The sequence below is a fragment of the Salvelinus namaycush genome, chromosome 20 (assembly GCF_016432855.1).
Source record: "Salvelinus namaycush isolate Seneca chromosome 20, SaNama_1.0, whole genome shotgun sequence".
Lineage (NCBI taxonomy): Eukaryota > Metazoa > Chordata > Actinopteri > Salmoniformes > Salmonidae > Salvelinus > Salvelinus namaycush.
In genome coordinates this window covers 32,216,623-32,241,704 of record NC_052326.1, presented here as the reverse complement: position 1 = coordinate 32,241,704, position 25,082 = coordinate 32,216,623, and the positions used below count along the sequence as shown (strand labels likewise).

Genomic DNA, 25,082 nt, shown 5'->3' with positions numbered 1-25,082 from the left:
TGTTTTGTGCTACACCTGCTTACAAAAACTACTATCATGATCTCCATATATGGTCATAGAATGAATAGGCCTTGCCCTAAAAATGCTAGATTACATAAGGCATGAAAAATGGATAGCATCACTGTTTTTGAAATATACGCCAAAAAATGGACAGTGATCTGTCAGTAGAGTATTCTGGTACAGTGTAGGCCTACTCATGAAACAGCAGATACTACAACCATGCCAAACCACAGGAGGGAGCCAGAACTTTTGATTATGAATATATTGTTTATAAAGCCTTGCACCAGTCCAACTAGCTTAGCAAACTGCTAAGGATAACAATTTGTCAAATTTCCTGCTAAGGCGAATATAACATTTCAAATGTCTCATCAGTATGAAAACTGAGCTTTGCCACATACTGCAAGCAAAATAAGTAATTGAACATTACAGAGACAGACATATAGTCTAGATAAAAGTAATGTTAGCAAAATAAGTATTTTCCTTGGGTATATAAACTTACTGATATCAATTTACTCAGTGCTCACTTATCTGGATGTGATTCATAACATTGTTACAGGATGTAATAACAGAGAAACAGAATAACCTTCATTGATGATTTTATTGGGCTCTCGCCACAAACGCACAGATGAAGCAAGGACATCAGCCTTTGTGAGTGAGCACATTTTAAAAGATTTGTGGACTACACCTTGCCATCCTGCTACTTCATGATGCTGGTTGTTCAAGGCAGAATTATAGAAAAAAATAATGAAGTCATTCTTAGCTCTGGTTCACCTAGTAATGTGTGAATATGGCATAGGAATTAAGAAATATTTAATACTCCTCACCCTCCTCCTCTCCCTCTCCCTCAATGGAGTCGATGCCCACCTCTTCATTAACTTTCTCCAGGGCAGCCATGTCCTCCCTGGCCTCAGAGAACTCTCCCTCCTCCATACCCTCACCTACGTACCAGTGCACAAAAGCACGCTTGGCATACATCAGATCAAACTTGTGGTCAAGACGGGCCCAGGCCTCTGCCACTGCAGTGGTGTTGCTAAGCATGCACACTGCCCTCTGGACCTTGGCCAGATCTCCACCAGGTACCACAGTTGGGGGCTGGTAGTTGATACCAACCTTGAAACCAGTTGGGCACCAGTCTACAAACTGGATGGAGCGTTTTGTTTTGATGGTGGCAATGGCAGCATTGACATCTTTGGGCACAACGTCGCCGCGGTACAGCAGACAGCAGGCCATGTACTTGCCGTGACGTGGGTCACATTTTACTATCTGATTTGCTGGCTCAAAGCAAGCATTTGTGATCTCAGACACAGAGAGCTGCTCATGGTAAGCCTTATCTGCCGAGATCACTGGGGCATAGGTGGCCAGGGGGAAGTGGATACGGGGGTAGGGCACCAAGTTGGTCTGGAACTCTGTCAGATCAACATTGAGGGCACCATCGAATCGGAGGGAAGCAGTGATGGAGGACACAATCTGACTGATCAACCTGTTAAGATTAGTGTAGGAGGGACGCTCGATATCAAGGTTCCTACGGCAGATGTCATAGATGGCCTCATTGTCTACCATGAAAGCACAATCAGAGTGCTCCAGGTGGTGTGGGTGGTCAGGATAGCGTTGTAGGGCTCAACAACGGCTGTGGAGACCTGAGGAGCTGGATAAATGGAGAACTCAAGCTTGGACTTCTTGCCGTAGTCAACAGACAAGCGCTCCATCAACAGGGAGGTGAAACCAGAACCGGTGCCACCTCCGAAGCTGTGGAAGACCAGGAAGCCCTGGAGGCCAGTGCACTGGTCAGCCTGGAGAGAGAGGGAGGAGAGATGTTTCAGATCATTATGGTTGGATAACAACAATAAATAACAGGCCGTACGATAAGGCATCACTAGATTTTCTTGGAGATTCTCACCAGTTTTGCAAATCCTGTCCAGAACCATGTCAATGATCTCTTTGCTGATGGTGTAATGCCCACGGGCGTAGTTGTTGGCTGCATCCTCCTTCCCAGTGATCAGCTGCTCAGGGTGGAAGAGCTGGCGGTAAGTTCCAGAACGCACCTCATCTGGATCAAAGAAAGACCTGTTAGCTGAAGAAGTCAAGACTGAGATAGCACAGTGTCATCATAATTTTTTCAAGACAAAGTGATCGTACCAATGACAGTGGCTCCAGATCTACAAACACAGCCCTGGGGACGTGCTTGCCAGCTCCAGTCTCACTGAAGAAGGTGTTGAAGGAGTCGTCTCCTCCTCCGATGGTCTTGTCACTGGGCATCTGGATCCCGTGCTCCAGACGGTAGATTTCCCAGCATGCATTGCCCATCTGGACTCCAGCCTGACCTACTTGAACTGATATACACTCACGCTGGTTGAAAAAATAAACAAGTATATCAATCATTAAAAATACAAATGACTTTCCAATTAATTTCCAAATTAATTTATAGGAAATCCCAACCAGTCATAATGAGACCTTTGAAGTCTGAGTATGTTATTTTGGTCCGATTTCCTAGACAGAGATTAATTTTAGTACTGGACAAAAAAGGTATTTCAATGGCGATTCTCCATTGACCACCTTTAGTAATCCAGGGCTAATCTGAGTCCAGGAAACTGGCCCTTGAAGTCAGAATGTGTTCTACACAGTCACTCTTAATATCATAGCCTAGCACCTAGGGCCATAACTGCTGATATCATAAAAAAATACATTTTTGAAATGCCAAGTCAGATTTGGTGCCATTCTGCACAGACAATCACATGCCGAGAGACAAACAATATATTTACAGTGTGCTAAAATGGTGTGGCAGATGTTAGCTTACCTCACTGAGTCCAAAATGAATAATTAAAGTAAGTGAAAATAATATTCTACACCATAATACATATTTACATTAAATTAATTTATCTTACATTTTAGAATTGTTCTATAAAATACTATTTATCTGATAAATTACACATAGTAGCCTATTATAATTATATTGCAACTGTATCACTTCACATAGGCCTAAATGAACTGTTTGGATTTGGCCAAAACATGCTTTTGCTTTTGTATGACTGAATTCATACCCTTTCCAAACGTTCTTAGGGAGTGGCTTGCTTTGTGTGGCAGAGCAGTTTGTTACAGATGCCTTTCGATTCATTTAGGATGTTCCTATAAAAAACGTGGGTTTGAACACTAAAAACCATCTTTCAACAAAACACAACATCAGAAACTCAGGAAAATATCAAATTCTCTACTACTAAACGCGCGTTTCTTGTAAGAATGCTAGAACATGCACGACCTACAATACCCATGACTTCTTTCTAGACGCCCATAATCAACATTTCGAATATTTCATTCTAAATGTAACCACTGTCTCATTATGGAACATCTCACAATTTTTATACCCAAGTGTGCAAAAACAATTATATACTACTATTTTTTATAACGAAATTAACGGCTCACCATTTTGATTCCTTTATGAGGAAAGAGATGATAGCGGCGTCGAAAAGATGTACAGTGAGTGAGTGCACTCTTCTCTTCCAGAAGCAGCAGATTCAATGCTTTCTCATTGAAAGAGCCAGGCAGCGACACACAGGCACAGTCCACTCCAGAATCGCGGACAAAATACAAAGCATGTTCGCAGATAATTACGTTGTTTTTAGTTGTATTACTATATTACTATAATAAGGAAGTCGAAATTGAACAGGCCTATGTAATACGCATTGTAGTATATCTCAATGAGAGTGAGATAAAGTTAATTGGTATTGACCAATTATTTAATTATGTGAATATGATTGTTTTAGTGTCGATGAAAAACATTCAGGGTTAGCATTCTGTGATGTAGTCTCTCAAGCCATTACAGAGGTCTAAATAGCAGCAATGGACACACCCTTTATAGACGGCCTTATGCTGGATGACGCTGGACATAGGCCTATGAAAGATAAATCGCATGTAAAAAACTGGTGCTGAATGATCAAATCTACCCCTTCAAAACACACACAGACTGCATGCGCCACATACAACATAGATTACAAAATAGAGTGTAAGTCAATGAAGGATTTAGTCCCACATCTCGAGCTTTGGGTGCTGAACTAAATTCTGTGCCAACAATACAGCCCTGTGCTAAAATGCTGAGTAGGCTATCTAGCACTACATTAGACCTATATATTGCCTCTGTCATTAGATGTCATTCAAAAAACATGAGCTGGCGCACACCCAAAATAATAGTTTGTGTGGAGGTGCTGACTAACGTCAAATAAACTATAAACTGTCAAAATAAAGAAAGTCGCACACTCCATGTATAAACTCCCAGCAATGTAATGGATATTTACCAACGTTTCGGCGTCACCCAGACCTGGAGGAAGGCACAGTGATGCCGAAACGTTCGTAAATACCCATTAAATTGCTGGGAGTTTATACATGGAGTGCGACTTTCTTTATTTTGATAGTTTATATTGGATGTCATTCAAACACAGTCAATTCATTGAGATGGAGAGGATGCAAACCAGTATAAAATCTCTCAAAATACTTATTCTTCATTCATGACAATTTCACATATGCATATTTAAAATGCAAAAAGGGTCACAAAATATAATTCTATCGAAATAAAAATAAAAATGGAAAAGATGAGAAGTTGTGTAGATGCTTGACAGAAATGTTAAGGGCCAGACATTTAGAAGTGCCAGAGTTAATTACATCTATTACAACAGAGTATGGACCCCTAGTCTGCCAGGCAGCCAGCCTCCGCCCCTCTTTGTTCAAGGTTTTGCAGCAGTGACGTCACTCCTCTGCAGTGGATCGAGTGACCGGTGATGTGTCACTGTGTTCAGTTACCAGCAAACACATGGCCCCTCAGCTGTCTTCCTTCTCCTCTCCCTGTCCCAGCTGTCTGTCACCTCTTTTCCTCTCCCTGTGTCCGGAATACCCATTGACACACACACACATAATTTCAACAATATTGGTCTGAGGGCAAAGGGATTAAGGAGGAGATGGGGGCTGTGTTTGAAAGAGACAGCTGCATCAGATTGTCCTGACTGCACTTCCCTGCCCGTCTGCCTGACTTGCATGCCATCCCAACTCAGCAATTACAGGCAGATGGACCACTTACACTTTCCTCCCCTTAAGGATTGTCCAAAACATAGATAAAACCCCGTAAAAAAAAGATCAAGATGTCGAGCATGAATAAATAAATAGCCTAACTGCTCTTAGTGTATGTTAGCAGGTGCATGCCAATCTTATTTATCGTCAGGAAGTATGCTGTTATTAGGAAACAAATAAAAATATATATATTTTACTCCTGAAACATGAGGAGACCTATACAATTAATCTATTGCCACCACAAGGCTTTGATGATAATCTATGGGAGAATATGACAGGAACAGTTGAATTTGAATCAATATTTTTTTTTTTTTACCTTTATTTAACTAGGCAAATCAGTTAAGAACAAATTCTTATTTACAATGACGGCCTACTCCGGCCAAACTCTAACCCGGACCACACTGGGCCAATTGTGTGCCGCCCTAGTATGTGTATGAATGCTGAACAAAGAGAAACTCTGCATTTGTGGTAGGCCTAAATATGACAGAAGTCAATCCACATGGCAATATAAAAACCAAACTGAGTGATAATGATGAATGTGGGCTAGTGATGTTTATGCATGGCTTTGTGTGAGGCTCTGCAGGGTGTGTGGCAGACAATGGGCCATTGGTAACATCTGCTAGTAGAACCTGAATGTTGAATGTGGTGCCTTCTAATGGCTTAGCAGGGATCCAGAAGAGCTGGGTTTCCCTTGGTTATTTACGTTTACCCATGTAGCCTACTTAACTCTGCAGCAAGATGCTTAAAGGCTAGTCTCGAAAACCCGATCCTAGGCAACACAGTGACTAGTCTCTGGTTTCAATGATGGACTCTTTTGGCATAGAAGAACTACATCACTGCCTACGTCACTACTTTATTCGCTTGAATAAAATACAAAATAGTATCTAGGAAGATGGAGACCTTAAAGCTTATTTTTAATGAGGGTATTTCGCAAGTAGCTTGCAACAACTAACTTAACTAAAACTACTGCAAAGGTTTTGCCTGCAACTTTGGTTCTGGCATGTCTGCCTCGTGATTTGTTGGGAGAGTACCCGGAATAAAACATTTTCCCTTATCGACATAGGCAGTTACGTAGTTCCTCTATGCCAAAAGAGTCCATCTGTCACGCCCTGACCATAGATTGCTTTGTATGTTTCTATGTTTTGTTTGGTCAGGGTGTGATGTGGGTGGGCATTCTATGTTGTATGTCTAGGTTGTCTGTTTCTATGTGTTTGGCCTAGTATGGTTCTCAATCAGAGGCAGGTGTCAGTCGTTGTCTCTGATTGGGAGCCATATTTAGGTAGCCTGTTTTCCTTTGGGTTTTGTGGGTGGTTGTATCCTGTATTGTATTCACCATACGGGACTGTTTCGGGTTGTTTGTTTTGTTGTTTGTTATTTTGTTCAGTGTTCTGTTTGATTGATTAAATATATCATTATGGGCACTTACCACGCTGCGTATTGGTCCGATCCTTGCTACTCCTCCTCAGACGAAGAGGACGAAACCCGTTACACCATCATTGAAACCAGACCCTAGTCAATGACCACGTTTACATACACACAGTATTCCGGATAGCAGCTCATATCCCGCTTAAAATCTTATTTGGGATAAGCTGTTTACATGCACCTTTGATATCCCGCTCAAGAGTATCCCTGTATCCATGAATAAACAGAATATTCCTAATTTAAGTTAATATGGGTTAAATGGAATATTAACTGAAATCTGGCCACTAACTGTAGGCCTAGAACCTCTCATATGTAGCATAATATAATAATAACTATATAATAATAACTCCTGCAGTATTATGCATTTCTTGCAGTAAAATTATACAACAAATATTTATTTTGTATTGGGAACAGGAGTGGAGAAATATGATTTCTTTCATTCAGCATTGTGTTACAGCCTGAAATCAAAATAGATGTAATTGCTTTTCCCCCCTCACCCATCTACACACTACACACTATACAGTAATGACAAAGTGAAAACATGTTTTTATCATTTTTTGCAAATGTATTGAAAATGAAATACATTTTAAATACATTTGTTCACACACCCGAGTCAATACTTTGTAGAAGCACCTTTGGTAGCGATTACAGCTGTGAGTTTTTCTGGGTACCTTGATTATCCAACATTTGCCCATTAAGCTCCTCAAAGCTCTTGGCAAATTGGTTGTTGATCATTGCTAGACAGCCATTTTCTGGTATTGCCATAGATTTTCAAGTAGATTTAAGTCAAAACTGTAACTTGGCCACTCAGGAACATTCACTGTCTTCTTCGTAAGCAACTTCAGTGAAGATTTAGCCTTGTGTTTTAGGTTATTGTCCTGCTGAAAGGTGCATTCATCTCCCAGTGTCTGTTGGAAAGCAGACTGAACCAGGTTTTCCTCTAGGATTTTGCCTGTGCTTAGCTCTATTTCATTTATGTTTTACCCCCCAAAAACTCCCCAGTCCTTAACAATTACAAGCATACCCATAACATGATGCAGCCACCACTATGCTTTAAAATATGGAGAGTGGTACTCAGTAATGTCTTGTATTGGATTTGCCCCAAACATAACACTTTGTATTCAGGACAAAAAGTGAATTGCACTGCCACATTTTTTGCAGTACTGCTTTAGTGCCTTGTTGCAAACAGGATGCATGTTTTGGAATATTTTTATTCTGTACAGGCTTACTTCTTTTTACTCTGTCAATTGGGTTAGTCTTGAGGAGTAACTGCAATGTTGTTGATCCATTATCAGTTTTCTTCTATCACAGCCGTTAAACTCTGTAACTGTTTTAAAGTCACCATTGGCCTCCTTCCACTCCGGCAACTGAGTTAGGAAGGATGCCTGTATCTTTGTAGTGACTGGGTGTATTGATACACCAACCAAAGTGTAATTAATAATTTCACCACACTCAAATGGATATTCAATGTATTTTTACCCATCTACCAACAGGTGCCCTTCTTTGTGAGGCATTGGAAAACCTCCCTGGTCTTTGTGGTTGAATCTGTGTTTGAAATTCACTGCTCAACTCAGGGACCTTACAGATAATTGTATAGAGATGAGGGAGTGAGTCCATGCAACTTATTTAGACATGTCATTACAAAGGGGATGGATACTTATTGACTCAAGACATTTCAGCTTACATTTTTGTATTAATTTGTAAAAATTCCAAAAACATAATTCCACTTTGACATTATGTGGTATTGTGTGTTGGCCAGTGACCAAAAAATCTCTATTTAATCAATTTTAAATTAAAGCTGTAACACAACAAACTGTGGAAAAAGTAAAAAATGGTGAATACTTTCTGAAGGTACTGTATATGTTGACCATACTCCAAATGGCACTCCTTTCACTGCAATAAATGATGTGGCAAAATCTTGTGAAAACAACAAACAGGACCAATGCACTGTTTTCCCAAGGCTGCCTGCTGCTTGCATCTCTCTCACCATAGGCCTCATGCCTAGGCACGCTGTCGAGATCCTCTCCTCTTCCTAATTTATTAATGTTGCTGGCTCAGCCCCCTTGCGATTCTACAAATACTAGCGCGCCACGGTGTTTAAGATCAGTTACTACATCGACTCTTAACTGTCGGATAAAGTAACTTCTCTCTCAACCGGAGAACATTATTTAAACTTTATTTATTTTTTTAGATATTTCTCTAAAACTCATATCCATCAGTAAAAATGGTGAGTACAGTTTACATTTAGAAAGTAGTCTGTTTATTTATTTATGTTGTGTGTTCATCTCTCATTTTACTCATGGTGGTGCTAGCTACTCATCCACTCCATCAATGTCGTTACATAGCCTAACATTTTGTTTCATATAGTATATGGCTACATTCATATTGTGGCTGGATTTTCATATTGTGGCTGAAATAAGTGGTCACTGATGTATTTGACCACCATAATATGATAGGATATGCTTCAAACTGTCGAAGAAACACACTATTGCCTATAGAACCTTATTTTCAGTTGTATGTTTATTACAAATTCATATAGTGAAGGTGCTCATGTCGATTCAATTGAAAAATTCGTTACATTGTGCTTTGTGAAAATGAAAGCTCGGGTGATTGACGTGAATTGATTCCAGTTACCTTTGGCGGGCTACGGACCGAGGACGATACAGACGAATTATCTTAGCCTTAATTGTCATTTGAATATAATTTGCTATTATAAAATACTATCAAGTTCAAGTTTGACTACCGAATATAAAAAAAGGCGTTATCGAACCTGGGATAGAAGAACATTCCAGATCTCATCAACCAAACCTCTGCCGCCTTGATTGACTGCGTTTTCATGATCGTGTGAGGCGCGCCCACCTTGAAATGTAGACTATTACGTTGAGAAGAGATTTATTCTGATAGTTAGCATTTTGACACATTCTGGTAGTTTAATATCTAGTACTATAGCCATCAATGTTAGGCTATAGTCTATAATATGCGGTATGCTATAAACTACTCTATGTACATTTGATGCGTTAATTTGATTTTGACTAGAAGGCACCGGTGGACGTTTACACATTCTGTTGGCCTCTCCATCAAATTCCAAATGGTGCGCATACATTAGCCTTAAAGCGATACAAGGCAAGGTGAATGAAATAGGCAGAAAGGGGATCACATTGATAAAATGTACCGAACAGTTCTAGAAACAAACCAACGTTACCAAACTATTACAGTTACTGTGGAACAGTTTAATCAATATTGACGTTCCAATGGCCATTTAAAATGATCTAACTCTTTATTTTCGGAGGGAAGTAGCCTATATAGGAAAATAACATGGTGAACCTTATTAGTTCATCAATGGGGGCTGGTGGGGAGCTATTTCATCCTTAATTTCTGCTGGTGCATATGGTCTCCAGAAGGACACCTGATAGGGGGAGGCTAAGGGTTAAGATCTTTCTCTGAGGTGGTCTTTTTCAGATGGATTTGTGTATAGACCATTGTAGCCAGCTGCACCCTGGTCTTTCCATGTTCATGTTTAGATTAGCTCTCCAGGCAGCTTCTTTCCAACCAGAGAGAAGCAAATTTGATATAACAGTCGCCGGTTGAAGTGTACTCGCTGCACATAAAGGCTACTATTTCTATAATGGCATTACTGTTAAATCTATGCACTGTAGAATCTGTAGTGTATTCCATTTTGCAACATGAGATGTGAGTGATTTGCCCTAGAGAGCAAAATCAAATAGCCTTAGGGTTGGTGAAAATATCTGCAGGTAGTTCTGTACAATGACCTATAGATATTATAGAGCGCCATAGCTGTTGAGTGTCCCTGGGTGTATGCACATTATAGACAAATCTAAATCATAATTTTTTTATGGAAAGTGCACAAACCACCCCCTCCTGTGCAAAACCACAAACGGTTTCCTGCCAGTGCCCAGTTGCTTAGCAACGGAATTATGCAAGAAAATCCCTTGGGAACAGTAGGGTGTAGCTGGAGAGAGGAAGGGAAGGGGAGGAGTGTGAGGGAGGAGGGGGGATGGTTGCGTGATTCGTCATGGTTCAGCCCATGCTGCAGCTTTTGATCCTCTCTCTCCTGCAGACTTCAGTCTCAGGGCGGTACCTCTAAATGGCACAATTCCCATTTTTCCCACTTTCTCAATGCCATTTCTGCTCTCAGAACAGTGGGGATGATTGTGTGGAATAGCTGCAGTGCGGGAAAATGCAACCTTCTGAATTTCAGTTCACCCTTCAGGAAGAGTAGCTGCTGCTTTAGCAAAAGCTAATGGGGATCCTAATAAATTAGTAATATACTAAATGAAAAGATTGCAAGAATCTAATTTGCATTGGATTAGACATTATGGAGAGTGTATACTATTTTGATGCTATAAATGCACATGAGAACGCTTTGGTGACATCATTAACATTTACCTTGATTGTGTGCAGTGGGATCCAATTCAATTGCTCTCTCTCCTCTTTCTCCAGCGTGAGTGTATCTCCATCCACGTGGGTCAGGCTGGCGTCCAGATTGGCAATGCCTGCTGGGAGCTCTACTGTCTGGAGCACGGGATCCAGCCGGACGGTCAGATGCCCAGTGACAAGACCATTGGAGGAGGAGACGACTCCTTCAACACCTTCTTCAGTGAGACTGGAGCTGGCAAGCACGTCCCCAGGGCTGTGTTTGTGGATCTGGAGCCCACTGTCATCGGTAAGATCACTTTGTCTTGAAACAATGACGTTCTGTTAACATTGGTCTATCTCCTTAGTCTTGGGAAAAGCTAACAAGTATTTATTTCTCCAGATGAGGTGCGTTCTGGAACTTACCGCCAGCTCTTCCACCCTGAGCAGCTGATCACTGGGAAGGAGGATGCAGCCAACAACTACGCCCGTGGGCATTACACCGTCGGCAAAGAGATTATTGACTTGGTTCTGGACAGGACCCGCAAACTGGTGACAACTCTTATTAACATACACTCTACATCTCTGTACATTCTCTATCTTTATCCAACCATAATGATCTGAAACATCTCTCCTCCCTCTCTCTCCAGGCTGACCAGTGCACTGGCCTCCAGGGCTTCCTGGTCTTCCACAGCTTCGGAGGTGGCACCGGTTCTGGTTTCACCTCCCTGTTGATGGAGCGCTTGTCTGTTGACTACGGCAAGAAGTCCAAGCTTGAGTTCTCCATTTATCCAGCTCCTCAGGTGTCCACAGCCGTTGTTGAGCCCTACAACGCCATCCTGACCACCCACACCACCCTGGAGCACTCTGATTGTGCTTTCATGGTAGACAATGAGGCCATCTATGACATCTGCCGTAGGAACCTTGATATCGAGCGTCCCTCCTACACTAATCTTAACAGGTTGATCAGTCAGATTGTGTCCTCCATCACTGCTTCCCTCCGATTTGATGGTGCCCTCAATGTTGATCTGACAGAGTTCCAGACCAACTTGGTGCCCTACCCCCGTATCCACTTCCCCCTGGCCACCTATGCCCCAGTGATCTCGGCAGAGAAGGCTTACCATGAGCAGCTTTCTGTGTCTGAGATCACAAATGCTTGCTTTGAGCCATGTAATCAGATGGTGAAATGTGACCCACGTCACGGCAAGTACATGGCCTGCTGTCTGCTGTACCGTGGCGACGTTGTGCCCAAAGATGTCAATGCTGCCATTGCCACCATCAAAACAAAACGCTCCATCCAGTTTGTAGACTGGTGCCCAACTGGTTTCAAGGTTGGTATCAACTACCAGCCCCCAACTGTGGTACCTGGTGGAGATCTGGCCAAGGTCCAGAGGGCAGTGTGCATGCTTAGCAACACCACTGCAGTGGCAGAGGCCTGGGCCCGTCTTGACCACAAGTTTGATCTGATGTACGCCAAGCGTGCTTTTGTGCACTGGTACGTAGGTGAGGGTATGGAGGAGGGAGAGTTCTCTGAGGCCAGGGAGGACATGGCTGCCCTGGAGAAAGATTATGAAGAGGTGGGCGTCGACTCCATTGAGGGAGAGGAGGAGGGAGAGGAGTATTAAAGTGAATTAATTCGCCCTAGTCAAATCACAAGCAAGCTTATCACTGGTTACAAGTTAATATGGCTCAGCTTTCCTTATTAGTGTTGGAAATTGCTAGCAAGCACTGTCACACATCATAAATTGGGCGGCAGGTAGCCTAGCGATTAAGAGCGACCAGGTGAAAGAAAATGTGTCAATGTGCCCTTGAGCAAGGCACTTAGCCCTAATTGCTCTGGAAAATAGAGTCTGCTAAGTGACTAAAATGGAAATGCCATGATGTCCGTTTGCACCGAAAATGGTTAAGGAAATGTGCAGGAGATGTGCTGTAGTTGTGTTCAGGGAATGTTATGGTGATCCAATGGTTTTACTTTTTACAGTTTTACACTGCAACTTTCTGTCCTCTTCTGACTTTGATATATAATAAATTACTTAATTTTTAAAAACATTTTCAACAAAATTCAATGGATCTTCATCAGCTTCACTCACCAGGACTTATCACAGTATTTCCCAAGAATAAATAATTATTATTATTATTGCAGTGTAATAACCATGTATGTACATATTGTTATATAGTTCTACAACTATCTGTTTGTGTAATTACACATGGGAAATTTATATGCATATAAAATCGCACACAATTTATATGCATATATTTGGCAATTTTTTTAAACTTGCAGCAACGTTATGCTCTTTTCCAGCAGCTTAACAAAATATTTCATGCAGCATTCTGAGAAATGTCAACAGAATCAAAACTAAATAAAATGAACATTTTAATGCAATAGAGTTGTGCCTTTCTTTTTATTTATCTCAAACCGACTCATCATTGCATTTTCCCCATGGTTCTTTTTATATACATTTTTATCTGAAATACATAACGTAAAAGCAATAGCTTGTTCTTTATATTTAATCATGTAAATCATATCTTACTTCTGACATCAACTGGTTTATAATAAGAAGAGACAGCTTTAGTATTGAGTATTGATTGTGGTGACAATTAGAGCCCTATAATTTGCATGGACTTTCCTTCAATACCTCTATTTTCCTTAGACTTCACTCAATTCCTTTCAATGCTACAGTACTTTTACCATGCCACCCTGTGGCCAAACCTCTGTTCTGCTTCAGGAATGGGTTCCTCCTCTTTATTCGTGGCAATGTAACGATAACACCCAAAACAGTTCAATTCTGAATAGACTTCAAGACTCACATCAATAATAAACCACTCAACGCGCTTACATTTCTTGATCTATGGACAGGGAAATCAGTACTAGTTTAGTAAGGGCATGGAGGACAAAAGCAAGAATGCAAGCTTAGATAGGACTAGGAAAATGTGAAGGTATACCGGTAGTTGAAGATTCTTACATAATTTACATTTTAATGCTTATTTTTGGGGTGACATTATATATGTTATATCACAGTGCTGTGATTTTTTGGGCAATTCAAATTAGACCAGTTAACAAAGAAAATGTATGTGTTGGAAGGTTACAAGAGGCAGTCATTCATTGTTATGATTACATTCTAAGGAAGAGTGAGTAATAACAGAAAAAGCACAGCATAAATTGCTACATTTTTGTAAACGTTCATCAGTTTTTCTTTTCTTAAATAAAAAAGTATGTGGGTCAAAATAAATATAATATTTTGTCACAAGTGATGCAACGGGAGAAACAAACACATTTATTTAGGCTTTTGGGGTTTCTTTTTTGTTCTGTGTTGAAAATGTATACATTTCTAAAACATTATACTTTTTATTAAAGTTACTTTCAGTGTAACGATACAGAATACAACTGCTTGTTCTTGTTGCATTTTGTCTCTGCATTAGGGTGGCTGTGTGTGTCTGAGTGATATTTAAGTGTTAACATGCATGCATGAGTGTGTGCTTTATCAGTGCAGATGGTTATGAGTTTTCACACCACCCTTCCCTGAAGCAGTGGGCTTCTTTCTCCTGGTGACTGTCGGCTCAGAAGGTTCCACAGCAGCATCGGCACAGACGTGTTTCCAGAGCTTCCCATGCTGCCGCCAGTTGAGTCCTCCCTCAGTGGACGGTATTGGTTAAACCGCCTGGTTGAAAAACACAAGTTAGCTGCCATTCATGCTACAGTTAAAAAATAAAAAATAAGATGTGCATTATATTGTATAAAACCGCACATAATATTTCAAAATGAATAATTTATTTAGATAGAAATGGCATGGGATATAATGTGGAATTATCTTCAGTGGACCACTATGTGTCAAATCGTTTTTGTGGATCATAAATCAATTATCAATTTGGAGAAACCAGGAAGTGTGTGACTTTGTTGACTTGTACGGTGGTTAGAACTGTCTTTCACTCACTTGTAGGTCAAAGCAATGGCACCAGCAACAGAGACAAGGACCATGACACCCAGAACCGCGGCCACAGTGCCTGTTGGGGAGGAGTTGGAGCCTGCAACCACAACACATTTCGAGGAAGGTATGGTACACTCCACGATCAGTGAAATGTCAAATGAAAAGGATTTTACAGTTCATAAAGTTATATGTACAGGTTTGTTAATTTCACTCACCCACAGTCACACTAACTTTAGCACTGGCCACAGCCAGACTAACATCATTGGTCAGGGACACGTTGATGCAGAACACTCCAGAGTCGTTGAAGAACTGGCGAATGATCATCTGACAATCTGGGGAGGGTGTCACGTTGTTACAGATGGTCTCAACAGGCGTGATGCAGTCTGCGTCCGAGATGATGGTGCACACTTCATTGGGCAGGCTATGTAATATGTAAAGAAAAGGTGGAAATATAAAGTGCAGGTGATGGCAATGTTCAAAATACTAATTTCAATAGGAATGTGCACGGTCCCTTGGGTCCTGTTTCCACTGCTAGTTGGCTATTCACCTCCCCTGGCAGGTGATGGTCAGGTCCACAGCATTCTGCACAACCTCAGTGGCCAGAGACACCACGTTGGCCACCTGGGTGATCTCCACACTCTCAATACCCTCTGAGAAATGAGATCGGTTGAGAGATCATTATCAGCAACCATCACCTGCATTTTACATCTCAACTGTGACTGTATTGAAAATACTGTACATTTACAGTATCTGGACATATGTGGACTTACGGACAACGTCCACGGCGGTCGAGAAGGAGCCGTAGCGGTATATCATACAGTTGTCAGCCGCTGTAAGTTCAGGAGCCTGTCTTTTAGCCACAACAAGAGCCACCTGTGTCTCTGTGTCTGCCTCTATCTCAGCCTCTGCTGCTACCTCACTCTCCACTGGAGCAGTCACTGCTGCTGGTGCTGAAGAGGAACAAAAATACAGTAAGTTAATAATATTATGAAATGGCTCAAATCATGTTTTTGATTGTATACAGAATGACTAAGTAACTAAGTAACTGATTACCTGCAGAGGCATCAGCTGCAACCTCATTCACTGTCTCTACGACCTCTGCTTCTAGCTCTGCCTCGGCCTCAAGAGCAAGTTCAGCTGGCACCACCTCCACCACAGCTGCAGCCTCCGTGGCGGCAAGAACAATGACGTTAGCAGTAGGGGCCACCGTCTCGACCTGGGCCACCTCTGTTGCAGCCGCAACCTCAGCCACCACCTCAGCATCGGCAGCTACGGTTGCCTCCTCCACGGGTGTAACGGTGGCTACAGCTGGGACCTCTGGGAGGACTGTGGCCGGCAGGTCCACTGTGGACTCTTCTCCCTCTGCAACTGGAGCAACTGAAGCAGCAGCGTTGATGGCGGGCACATCTGCAGCCGTCGCCTCTACCACTGCTGTTTCGGCAGCTGCAACTGCATCAGCATCAACAGTTGCCTCTTCAGTTGCTGGGGTGACGGAGGCAGCTGTGGCTCCCTCCACAGCTGGCACAGGGGCAGGGACCTCAATGGCTGCAGCAGCCGTGTCTTCTGCTGTGGCATCGGCTTCTACTGCAGGGACAGAGGCAGGGTCCTCTGTTGCTGGGATGACGGCTGGATCATCTGCTACTGAGGCAACCACCTCGACTCCCTCTGCGGCTGCGGCTGCGTCGTCAGCTGTGGGTTCTGCTTCAGCTGTGGCACCGGCTTCGACTGCAGTTTCGGCTGCGGCTGTGTCTGTGCTTTCAGCTATGGCTGGGTTTTCGGCTGCAGCTGTATCTGTGTCTGCGGCATCGGCGTCAGCTGCAGCTGTGTCTGCAGCCTCAGCAGGGGTAACGTCAGAGGCAGGCACATCCAGGGCGATGTCAGCTGGAGCTGCCCTTGGGGTAGAGACCACCACAACAACGGCAGGAGCACCGGAGGGATCCATAGGCATCACTGGTTGAAAACACAAGAAGAAAGGCATCAGTTATGACTGTTATATACACTGAATATGCATTGACTTTTGTAAAGGGAAGATTGGACCCAATAAATGGATTCGCTGTAAAATAGAAAATCGATGTCTCTCACCAGTGGGGCTGGCAGCGGTGGGGTCTGCAGGTGTGTCACAGCCATTGGGGATGCTTGCCATCAGGACCACCTGAGGCCTGTATGTGCCGGTGTTGAGGTATGTATGTGTGACCTGGTGCTCCCTGGAGATGAGGGTGCCACTGTTGTCACCAAAGTCCCAGTTAAAGGTGACGTCTGAGGCGCTGAGGTACTGGCTGGGGTCGTGGAGGCTGATGCTAAAGGCAATGGCCCGATTCTGGATGAAGCTCTGGTCAGCCTCGTTCACATCGTTAATTTGAGTCAGCGACACTGTGAAGGGGATCTGGTCTGGGGAGGCACAAAGCAAAGGCAAAATATGTCACATCGTGACATCAATGCTGTGAATTCAAATTATTTCAAATTATCAATTGAAGTCAAATTAGGGTTGATTGAATATTGGTTTAAATAAGATTTTGTGCACTTAAACCCTGGTTCCAGCTACCCACCTGTGATGGAGAAGGTTGTGGAGGCATAGCCCAGAGGGATGAACTTGTCCTTGCCACGGTAGTGGTAGATGACTACCTCCATGTTGTAAGAGCCCAGGGGCACATTGTCCGTGCCGATGGTGAGAGAGGAGGAGGTCCCATCCGCCACCTGCCAGTAACGTCCTGGGATACAAAGCAGTGGTGTTAGTAGTTAGAAAAACCAGCAGCACTTATAAAAATTAACAGCCTGATGATCAAATCTTGTGTTGACAAAACTCCCAAGAACATTAGCTGCTTCATTAGTCCTTTCAACCCTCTTATGAAAGGAATGATTTCACAGTGCACACTGTGCACAGCTTTGTAAATACCAGAAATCATTGTGTTATTGTATTAGCATTTTCTCACATGAATGTCTGTAAATGAAAGAGCTGTCCTTACCCCATGTCTTCCACACAAACACGTAGTGTGGTTTCCTGTCTGCTGTCCCATTGAAGGGGGTGCCATCAGGGAAGACTCCGCTGTACTCTCCTGAAGGACCAGAGACCTGGTCGGGATACACAGCCTGGCCTTGACGGTACTGTGTTCCTGTAGCAGAGGAACACGACACCCAGTTCAACATAAAAGGTTAGGGACACTAGAAAAAGACTGTATGCCTATAGGACCAACAAAAAAACTGTGGGATCAGTGGGGTATGGTATAGTGGTTGAATTTGGAAGAAGAGCTCACCATTGACAGTGCAGTTACGCGCCCACACCACCTGTCCATCAGGAAGCACTGTCTGGTTTGATGGGAAGCGAAGGTCGATGTTAAAGGTTGCCTTTGCGCCAGTCAGGGTGGGTGCATCATTTTTCACATCGAATGTAACTTCTCCACCTGATGACAGAAAGTGATAAATACATCAATAGAAAGTAGTTAATGTTTCTATATTAAGTGATTGATCTATAAAAAAGTGCAATAAAGTGAGAACCCACCAGTCCAACAGTCTCTGTATCGGGAGTCCCCATCCTTCCACACTGGATATATCCCTGAGTTCCATGAGCGGTAGCGTGTAAAACGGGTTTTAGGCTCTGTAAAAAGAAAAGTGTTTAAGTTTTAGGGTAATTTTCCTCTCGTTCTCCTAATTGTTTTTGTTGATCACACTTTGACATAGTGAACTTCTACTACTACATGACATGTTATCCATTCATATGAATCATATTATTGAGATTTTATCAGTTATTTAGCATCTCCAGTAGGTATGGTGAGGTATTGCCATTAGGTATCAGCAAAAACGCTACCGGAAAATCTGTTTGTAAGACCAGTTGATCACTGCACTACTAAATCTAAACGTAAATCTGAGGTTGAATATGCTCTTTTATTAGGACTTTGTCTAGACATTGGTCAGGATCAGGATCCTGGCACCCAGAACTCATTACCTACCAGGCTAATTAAATAGCATTTACTTTTATAATGTCTTTTGTGAATGTCATGCGAAGATCTACTACTCAGACCGACTCAAATGCTTATTGAAAATGTTGACAATTTCTACTGTTCTAAAATCTATTTATCTCCAAATCTACAGTATCTGACCCTTCCTTACTGAAATACAGCCGTGGCTATTCTATTTTATGACCACATGATTATACGGGGAAGTGTTCTCTGCCCTGTTGCCTACCCTGGGTAGAGGAAAAGTTATTATCATAACACTACAGTTTGGGATATGGGCGTATGATGGGGTGTGGACAAAGACATTTACCAACATTTTACTGAAAGAAGGACAAAAATAATTGTTTGACATGTAGATAGCGGTGGTGAGTAGTTCAGGTATTTCTTTGATGGTTGTGGAAGGGGGAGGAGGGAGCGAGGTGGGGGTTCCAGGTGGTGTGAGTCACACGGCCCCTGCAATCCCCCTCAATCCCTTTCATGTGACTGTCAGCTGAGCGCAGGCAGCTGTAATCCCAACTGCTGGAATGAGGGGAGCCTCTGTGGTGCTCAGACATCAGGGCGGCCTTATTCTCCTACTGTTGTTCCTGTGTGTGTGTATGTGTGTGTGTGTGTGTGTGCGTGCGTGTGTGTGTGTGCACGAGTTTGTTAAGGATTTAGGAAACCTCAACACCTACATTATCTTCCGTTATTGTGAGCCCCTTGTATTCCCCATATGATACTGTACAGTCACACTCAGCTTCAACAACCTCAGGAATGCAAATTCCAAAAGATCTAATTCATAATGACAAGCCATAATATCATTATCGTGTGCAGTCATTAATCAGATCGTCACACTTCAAACTGATTTCTGATGAAAACACCAGTATCTCCTACCAAGTTACCAAGTTAATTACAGTTTGTGATTTGGTTTGATATCCATCAGATGCAACACATTGCTAGATTGCTAGATAAACTTAGATAAAAATAATACACTTTGAACTGCATGATTGACAGTGAAATTCCAACATTAGTACTGATGTTCCCTCTTGGAAAATTTTTGTTAATCTATTTTATTGTTGATAGCTGAGATAAAGTGTTCACCTTACTATTGAAACTCCAGGATACACATTCGAGTTTTAGGGCTTGGAGTGCAGATAATGTTTTACCAAATTGTTTGGTAATATGTGATACCAAAATGAACTGTATGATGAGCTCATGTCAAAACTTAGTGTGTGTTTACTCAGGATCTTCATTATGAAATTCTTCACACTTTAAATTTGAACTGATTTGCACAAATTATGTTGTTACTTAGAAGATTGTACTTGTATACTCTTTGAAAATGTTGTCATTTCAGACACTGGTAGTTCTGTAAATTCACCAGGTATTGAAACGCTTTACTATATGCAGATATATGTAGAGTATATATGCAGTGTATAGAGGAGTAATGCATAGATTATTATTAATCCTACAGTGTTCCAAAATTCCGGCTTTAGAGCTCAGGTTTCTACACAGATCCTGAGAATAAAAGAAACCATTCAAACTAAGTTGAAAATATTACAGAACTGAATGATATGAGAGAGACCACTGTTATTCACTATTACTGAATAATTACGTTAGTTGAGCTTGTCCAAGTTCCATTAGTGTGTAAACAACTATACAATTAATTATTGTTTCTTATTAATAACATGATGATTGACGGATCATCAGACAAGTTATATTGTACGTATTGATTAGTCAAATGTACGAGTTTATGGAATACAAAAAATGCAATTAGATGATATTTGGGGAAATATAGAACAACACAAACATTTCACTACTAAAGGCGATTGTTAGCACAAATGTCCTTTCACACGCAGCTGGAAAGCTGTGAACATTATACATTATTTCTAATTACTCGGTGAGTACTTAGCAAGGCTCAGTGATAATCTCTTCCATTATTTCAATCCGTCCAACCTCAGCCCCATCTCTCCTCCAACACTGCACATAATTCAAGAAAGATGGGATGGAGAAACCTGTGTTTTATCAAGTAGATATTTTCATGCAGAAAATAATCCATATACTCACTTGCTTCTAAAGCTGCTGACAAGAGAGCCAACACTAGTACTATCAGTACAGTCTTCATTGTGCGTGGTTGTGTGTGTCCTTCTTTGCCCAGTTCCTAACCCTCGTCCTAGTCTTTAAAACCCAACAACACACCACCCGGAGAGATTTGTGGTAGGATGTCCGATTCCCTATAAAAGAGTCTTGGACCATAAATTACCATAAACTTGCCTCTCACCTCTGACATCATAGGAAGTCTACAAACCAGCCCCTCCCACTCTAATCAACTGTGTGAATAGACAGACACACACTTTGTTAGCAATGCTATTATGTTTTCACATGTTTAATTGGATAATTACAGTAGCTAAAGGGATTAACCTTAATTTAGTGATACCATCCACCCAGAAAACATATTTCCACATGCCAGAATGCATTTAAAAAAATCATCAGTAATGCCATCTTCCCACTGGATAAAGACGACGCATAAAACACTTACATTTATTTTGAAGAACTGAAGAAATTATCAGATTTTGGACAATGTATGCACTCTACTGTAAGTCGCTCTGGATAAGAGCGTCTGCTAAATGACTAAAATGTAAATGTAATATTATTTTCTCTAACAAGTACAGAACGTTAGGTTTCCCATTTTCATCAGAGAGTGGGAACCTTCTGGAATTAGTGGCCTAGTGGTTGTGGTGTGAAAAAAAGCAATAGCCTCACAAAGTAAGGATGATGAGTGTGTTGGAGTGTTGTCTGAGGATACACAGCAACTGAGGGGCCTATTGCACACGTTACCTGAGTGCTGGAGCATGCTTTTTGCTACAGCCTGTGAGCACTGAGCAGGCTGGCTGTTTTTTTGCTGATGTTGTCCTAGCATATGGAGTTTGCAAAGGTCAAAGGTCTCTCTTTAGGAAATTGAATCAATGGGTGTGTCCCAATAATCTCCGCCAGATTCCATGACTCCAGCATTATACCATATGCTTTAATGTCACTTAATCTAACTTCACTTCAGTTAATAACTTTTCTCATCAATATCGCGTTTTAAATATGACCACCATCCATCATATTCTGACAGAGACTTTAAACAAATGTAATTTACTGTACTGTATGTAATGTCTGTTCCTTATGTGAAGGCCTGGAAGAATTCTCTCAGCTGTAGTCATGCATGCCTGCCCTGACGTCCGACCTTACAGCTGTGTGTGCATGGGGGTCACAAGATGAGTGTGTGGGGATGGCAAATCAATAGCATCCTTTTACTCCTCTCTTTCCCCATATCCTCCTTTCAGTGCCCTAAGCCTCATACCAAGTCAAAGTATCTACGCTCGTAGCAGTCCACACACGCTGGGAAACACTCGTGCTTGCTCTATATTACTGTGGAAGCTCATTGTCCTTCTTCTGCATTCCAGAGCGTTTCAGTCAAACAAGCCTGAGACATTATTGAGCTAATGGGGTAGAAATACAAAGGTCTCAATGGATGAGAACACCGGTCACAATGAAAATACCATAACCTTGGTTTGTGTGGGGAAACATAGTATTGTAATGACCCTGGGATTGATAAGCACGATTATCCTAAGGGAGCTAGCTTTCTAGGAGCAGTGGTAACGTGTCTGGCTCTGGACCCTAGGGTACTGGGATCAAATCCTTCTTGGAACCTCGTGCTACTCCCTTGTTTTGTTACAGTATGCTCAAAGGTTTAAAGGTTGAGTGAGTACAATTCTTCCAATACAATAAAGCAAAATACAGAATGTACTAAAACACCATAAAACAAAATAACATGCATGCAACTCACTAAATACTCAAATAAGGTTAAAAAACAAATCAACAAATTCTTCAGTTATGTATGGACACAGGTAGTGGTATGAGTAGGCCTCTGCATCCTTAAATCCTTGATACTTGGAAGTTCTCATTTTACAGAGAAAAGGGGTTATTAAAATAGAAGCCACATGTTCTTTTTTACACAAGGTGCATTCAATGGGATATATGTATGTAGCTGACAGATCTGACAGATCTTACCATTTGAGTTGCCTTACGTTGGTGGTGAGATTGTTCAACTGCACTACATGTGACCCCTCATGTGCTAACAACATTGCTAATGGCTCACTAAATTCTTCCCACAGAGCACCTGACCAACCACACTGCACAGCACACCACAGCAAAGATGCCACCATAGAACACTGGCTTATACAAAGCCCACACAAACCAGAATGAAACTAGCTGTGCATTTATGATGAGAGAAAAATATTTTTCACAAATTTAGTAAAATAATGTTTCTGAAGACACATTCAACTGAAGAGGCATTAAACTGTCTCTAACCTGGCTTTGTACAGTTACAGTATTACCATTTACACACAAATGAAGGCTACAATGGTTCATTTTCAGCACATGAAATTCAGCACGAGATGGAGGCCAGAATTTTGTATGCAGGTCACACATTGCTGGCCGTAACTGTCAACTATCTCTCGCTCTCTCTCACACACACACACACACACACACACTTGGGACAAAAAGTTAATGAGCAAACACCTGAGGCATGTCAGGAATTTGAACATAAATAGGTTCAAATCAACAGGAAAAAGCGTGAAATCTTGTTTGATCATTGGAATAATGTTGCGCGTGAAAGTCTAGAGGTATAATGAGTCAACATGTCTCAGAGTGCAGACAATTGTCACAATGTAACCTGTGAGAGCAAGAGGAGGGCAATTCAATCATTATTTACCAGTTTCCAATGGAATGATGACATAAGCAGCAGCCAGATGTAGGACAGGCAGAGGGGACAGGTTCACAGAAGAGTAAATAGAATTAGCTACTTCCTTGAAAGCAATAACTTACAAATGTCTTGAGGGAAAATCAACATATGAATCTCAACTGGAGGTGATTATAGGCGCCTTAAATGTTTACTTTTCACAGAAATGCCAGACTGACAGACTGTAAAGAAGCGTTTCAAGAGCCTAATGCTGCATTCATAACCAAGTGGGAAGGTGGTATTTACCACTTATGACTGTGAAAAATCCAGTTGAACGTCCCTCCAATTTATAATTTCTAACGTCTATCATCCCTGAGCTCTTTCTTCTCCCACATGCTTAACTCTGACGTCAACTACTAAGGAAATTACCTCGATAACAGAATTTCCGGCAGATAAATGTAACACAGCATTATCTATACAAAGATAAATCTATTAATATGGTTTTTTAACACTATAATGTGTTTACAAGCATGAAAGCTGTAGTTTTAGTTCATGGTTGACGCAGCTTGTTTGCCATTAGCCAATCTGCGTTTCACAACAAGTTCAAAGCACGTCCCAGTCTGTAATCCCAACATGTTTCAAGCTGACCACCATTGTCCCTGTTCCCAAGAACGCCAAAGTAACCTGCTTATAGTTTTTTCCAACTGCTTACACACGTTTTCAAAACTGTCTCCTTTTTTCAAAACTCTACACACAATTCCCAAAACTGCACACACAAAATGCAAAATGCCTCACATCTCCTTCAAAATGTAATACTGCATTCAAAATTGTAACGCCCGGGGTGTAGTGGTTGAGAAGTCAGGTGCAGGAAGCAGAGCGTTCAGGGTAATGCTAACTTTTAATGCACCACAACGGTGAACATACGCCAACCAAAACAACTACCCCAAACACGGGGGACTAAAACAGTCCAGCAACAAAAAAAAAACACATGGGAAAACCATGACACACAGACGTGTACACATGTACACCGAACAATCCCGCACAACAAACACAGGTGAAACCAATAAACAGAAAAGGGGAAAAGGGATCAGTGGCAGCTAGTAGGCCGGTGACGACGACCGCCGAGCGCCACCCGAACAGGAAGGGGAGCCACCTTCGGTAGGAGTCGTGACAGTACCCCCCCCCCCCCTGACATGCGGCTCCCGCAGCGCGCCGACACCGGCCTCGAGGGCGACCCGGAGGGCGAGGCGCAGGGCGATCCAGATGGAGGCGATGGAAATCCCTCAACAGTGACGGGTCCAAGATGTCCCCCACCGGTACCCAGCACCTCTCCTCCGGACCGTACCCCTCCCAGTCCACGAGGTACTGCAGGCCCCTCACCCGGCGTCTCGAGTCCAGAATGGCCCGTATCGTGTACGCCGGGGAGCCCTCAATGTCCAGAGGGGGCGGAGGGACCTCTGGAACCTCACCGTCCTGCAGGGGACCAGCTACCACTGGCCTGAGGAGAGACACATGAAACGAGGGGTTAATGTGATAATAGGAAGGGAGTTGTAACCTATAACACACCACGTTTATCCTCCTCAGGACTTTGAAGGGCCCCACACACTGCGGCCCCAGCTTCCGGCAGGGCAAGCGGAGGGGTAGGTTTCGGGTCGA

The 25,082-nt window shown here is 42.3% G+C and overlaps 2 protein-coding genes and 1 pseudogene across 2 annotated transcripts; 1 reads left to right on the top strand and 2 right to left on the bottom strand.

The window, feature by feature from the left end:
- Nucleotides 1–810: 810 nt before the first annotated feature.
- On the bottom strand, nt 811–2,319 carry LOC120065260 (annotated as a pseudogene).
- Nucleotides 2,320–8,683: 6,364 nt separating this feature from the next.
- On the top strand, nt 8,684–12,958 carry LOC120065257 (tubulin alpha chain-like). Its single transcript, XM_039016092.1, has 4 exons — nt 8,684–8,701; nt 10,936–11,158; nt 11,252–11,400; nt 11,499–12,958. The coding sequence occupies exons 1-4, from the start codon at nt 8,699–8,701 to the stop codon at nt 12,471–12,473; spliced, it is 1,350 nt and encodes a 449-aa protein (XP_038872020.1). The 5' UTR covers nt 8,684–8,698; the 3' UTR covers nt 12,474–12,958.
- A 1,395-nt stretch (nt 12,959–14,353) lies between these two features.
- On the bottom strand, nt 14,354–20,825 carry LOC120064764 (melanocyte protein PMEL-like). Its single transcript, XM_039015372.1, has 12 exons — nt 20,768–20,825; nt 18,271–18,366; nt 18,026–18,172; nt 17,738–17,884; nt 17,321–17,482; nt 16,857–17,162; nt 15,828–16,724; nt 15,545–15,724; nt 15,322–15,424; nt 14,990–15,195; nt 14,781–14,871; nt 14,354–14,507 (listed from the first exon to the last, which is right to left on the bottom strand). The coding sequence occupies exons 1-12, from the start codon at nt 20,823–20,825 to the stop codon at nt 14,354–14,356; spliced, it is 2,547 nt and encodes an 848-aa protein (XP_038871300.1).
- Nucleotides 20,826–25,082: the final 4,257 nt, after the last annotated feature.

What these genes read in the sequence shown, in the direction of transcription:
- LOC120065257 (XM_039016092.1), top strand. An exon ending in TCTGGAGCCCACTGTCATCG is followed by an intron (nt 11,159 to 11,251) that starts GTAAGATCACTT and finishes TTATTTCTCCAG; the next exon opens with ATGAGGTGCGTTCTGGAACT. An exon ending in TGGACAGGACCCGCAAACTG is followed by an intron (nt 11,401 to 11,498) that starts GTGACAACTCTT and finishes CTCTCTCTCCAG; the next exon opens with GCTGACCAGTGCACTGGCCT.
- LOC120064764 (XM_039015372.1), bottom strand. Translation starts at nt 20,825, where the DNA reads ATGAAGACTGTACTGATAGTACTAGTGTTGGCTCTCTTGTCAGCAGCT. An exon ending in ATACAGAGACTGTTGGACTG is followed by an intron (nt 18,173 to 18,270) that starts GTGGGTTCTCAC and finishes TTCTGTCATCAG; the next exon opens with GTGGAGAAGTTACATTCGAT. An exon ending in TGCAGCTGATGCCTCTGCAG is followed by an intron (nt 15,725 to 15,827) that starts GTAATCAGTTAC and finishes GTTCCTCTTCAG; the next exon opens with CACCAGCAGCAGTGACTGCT.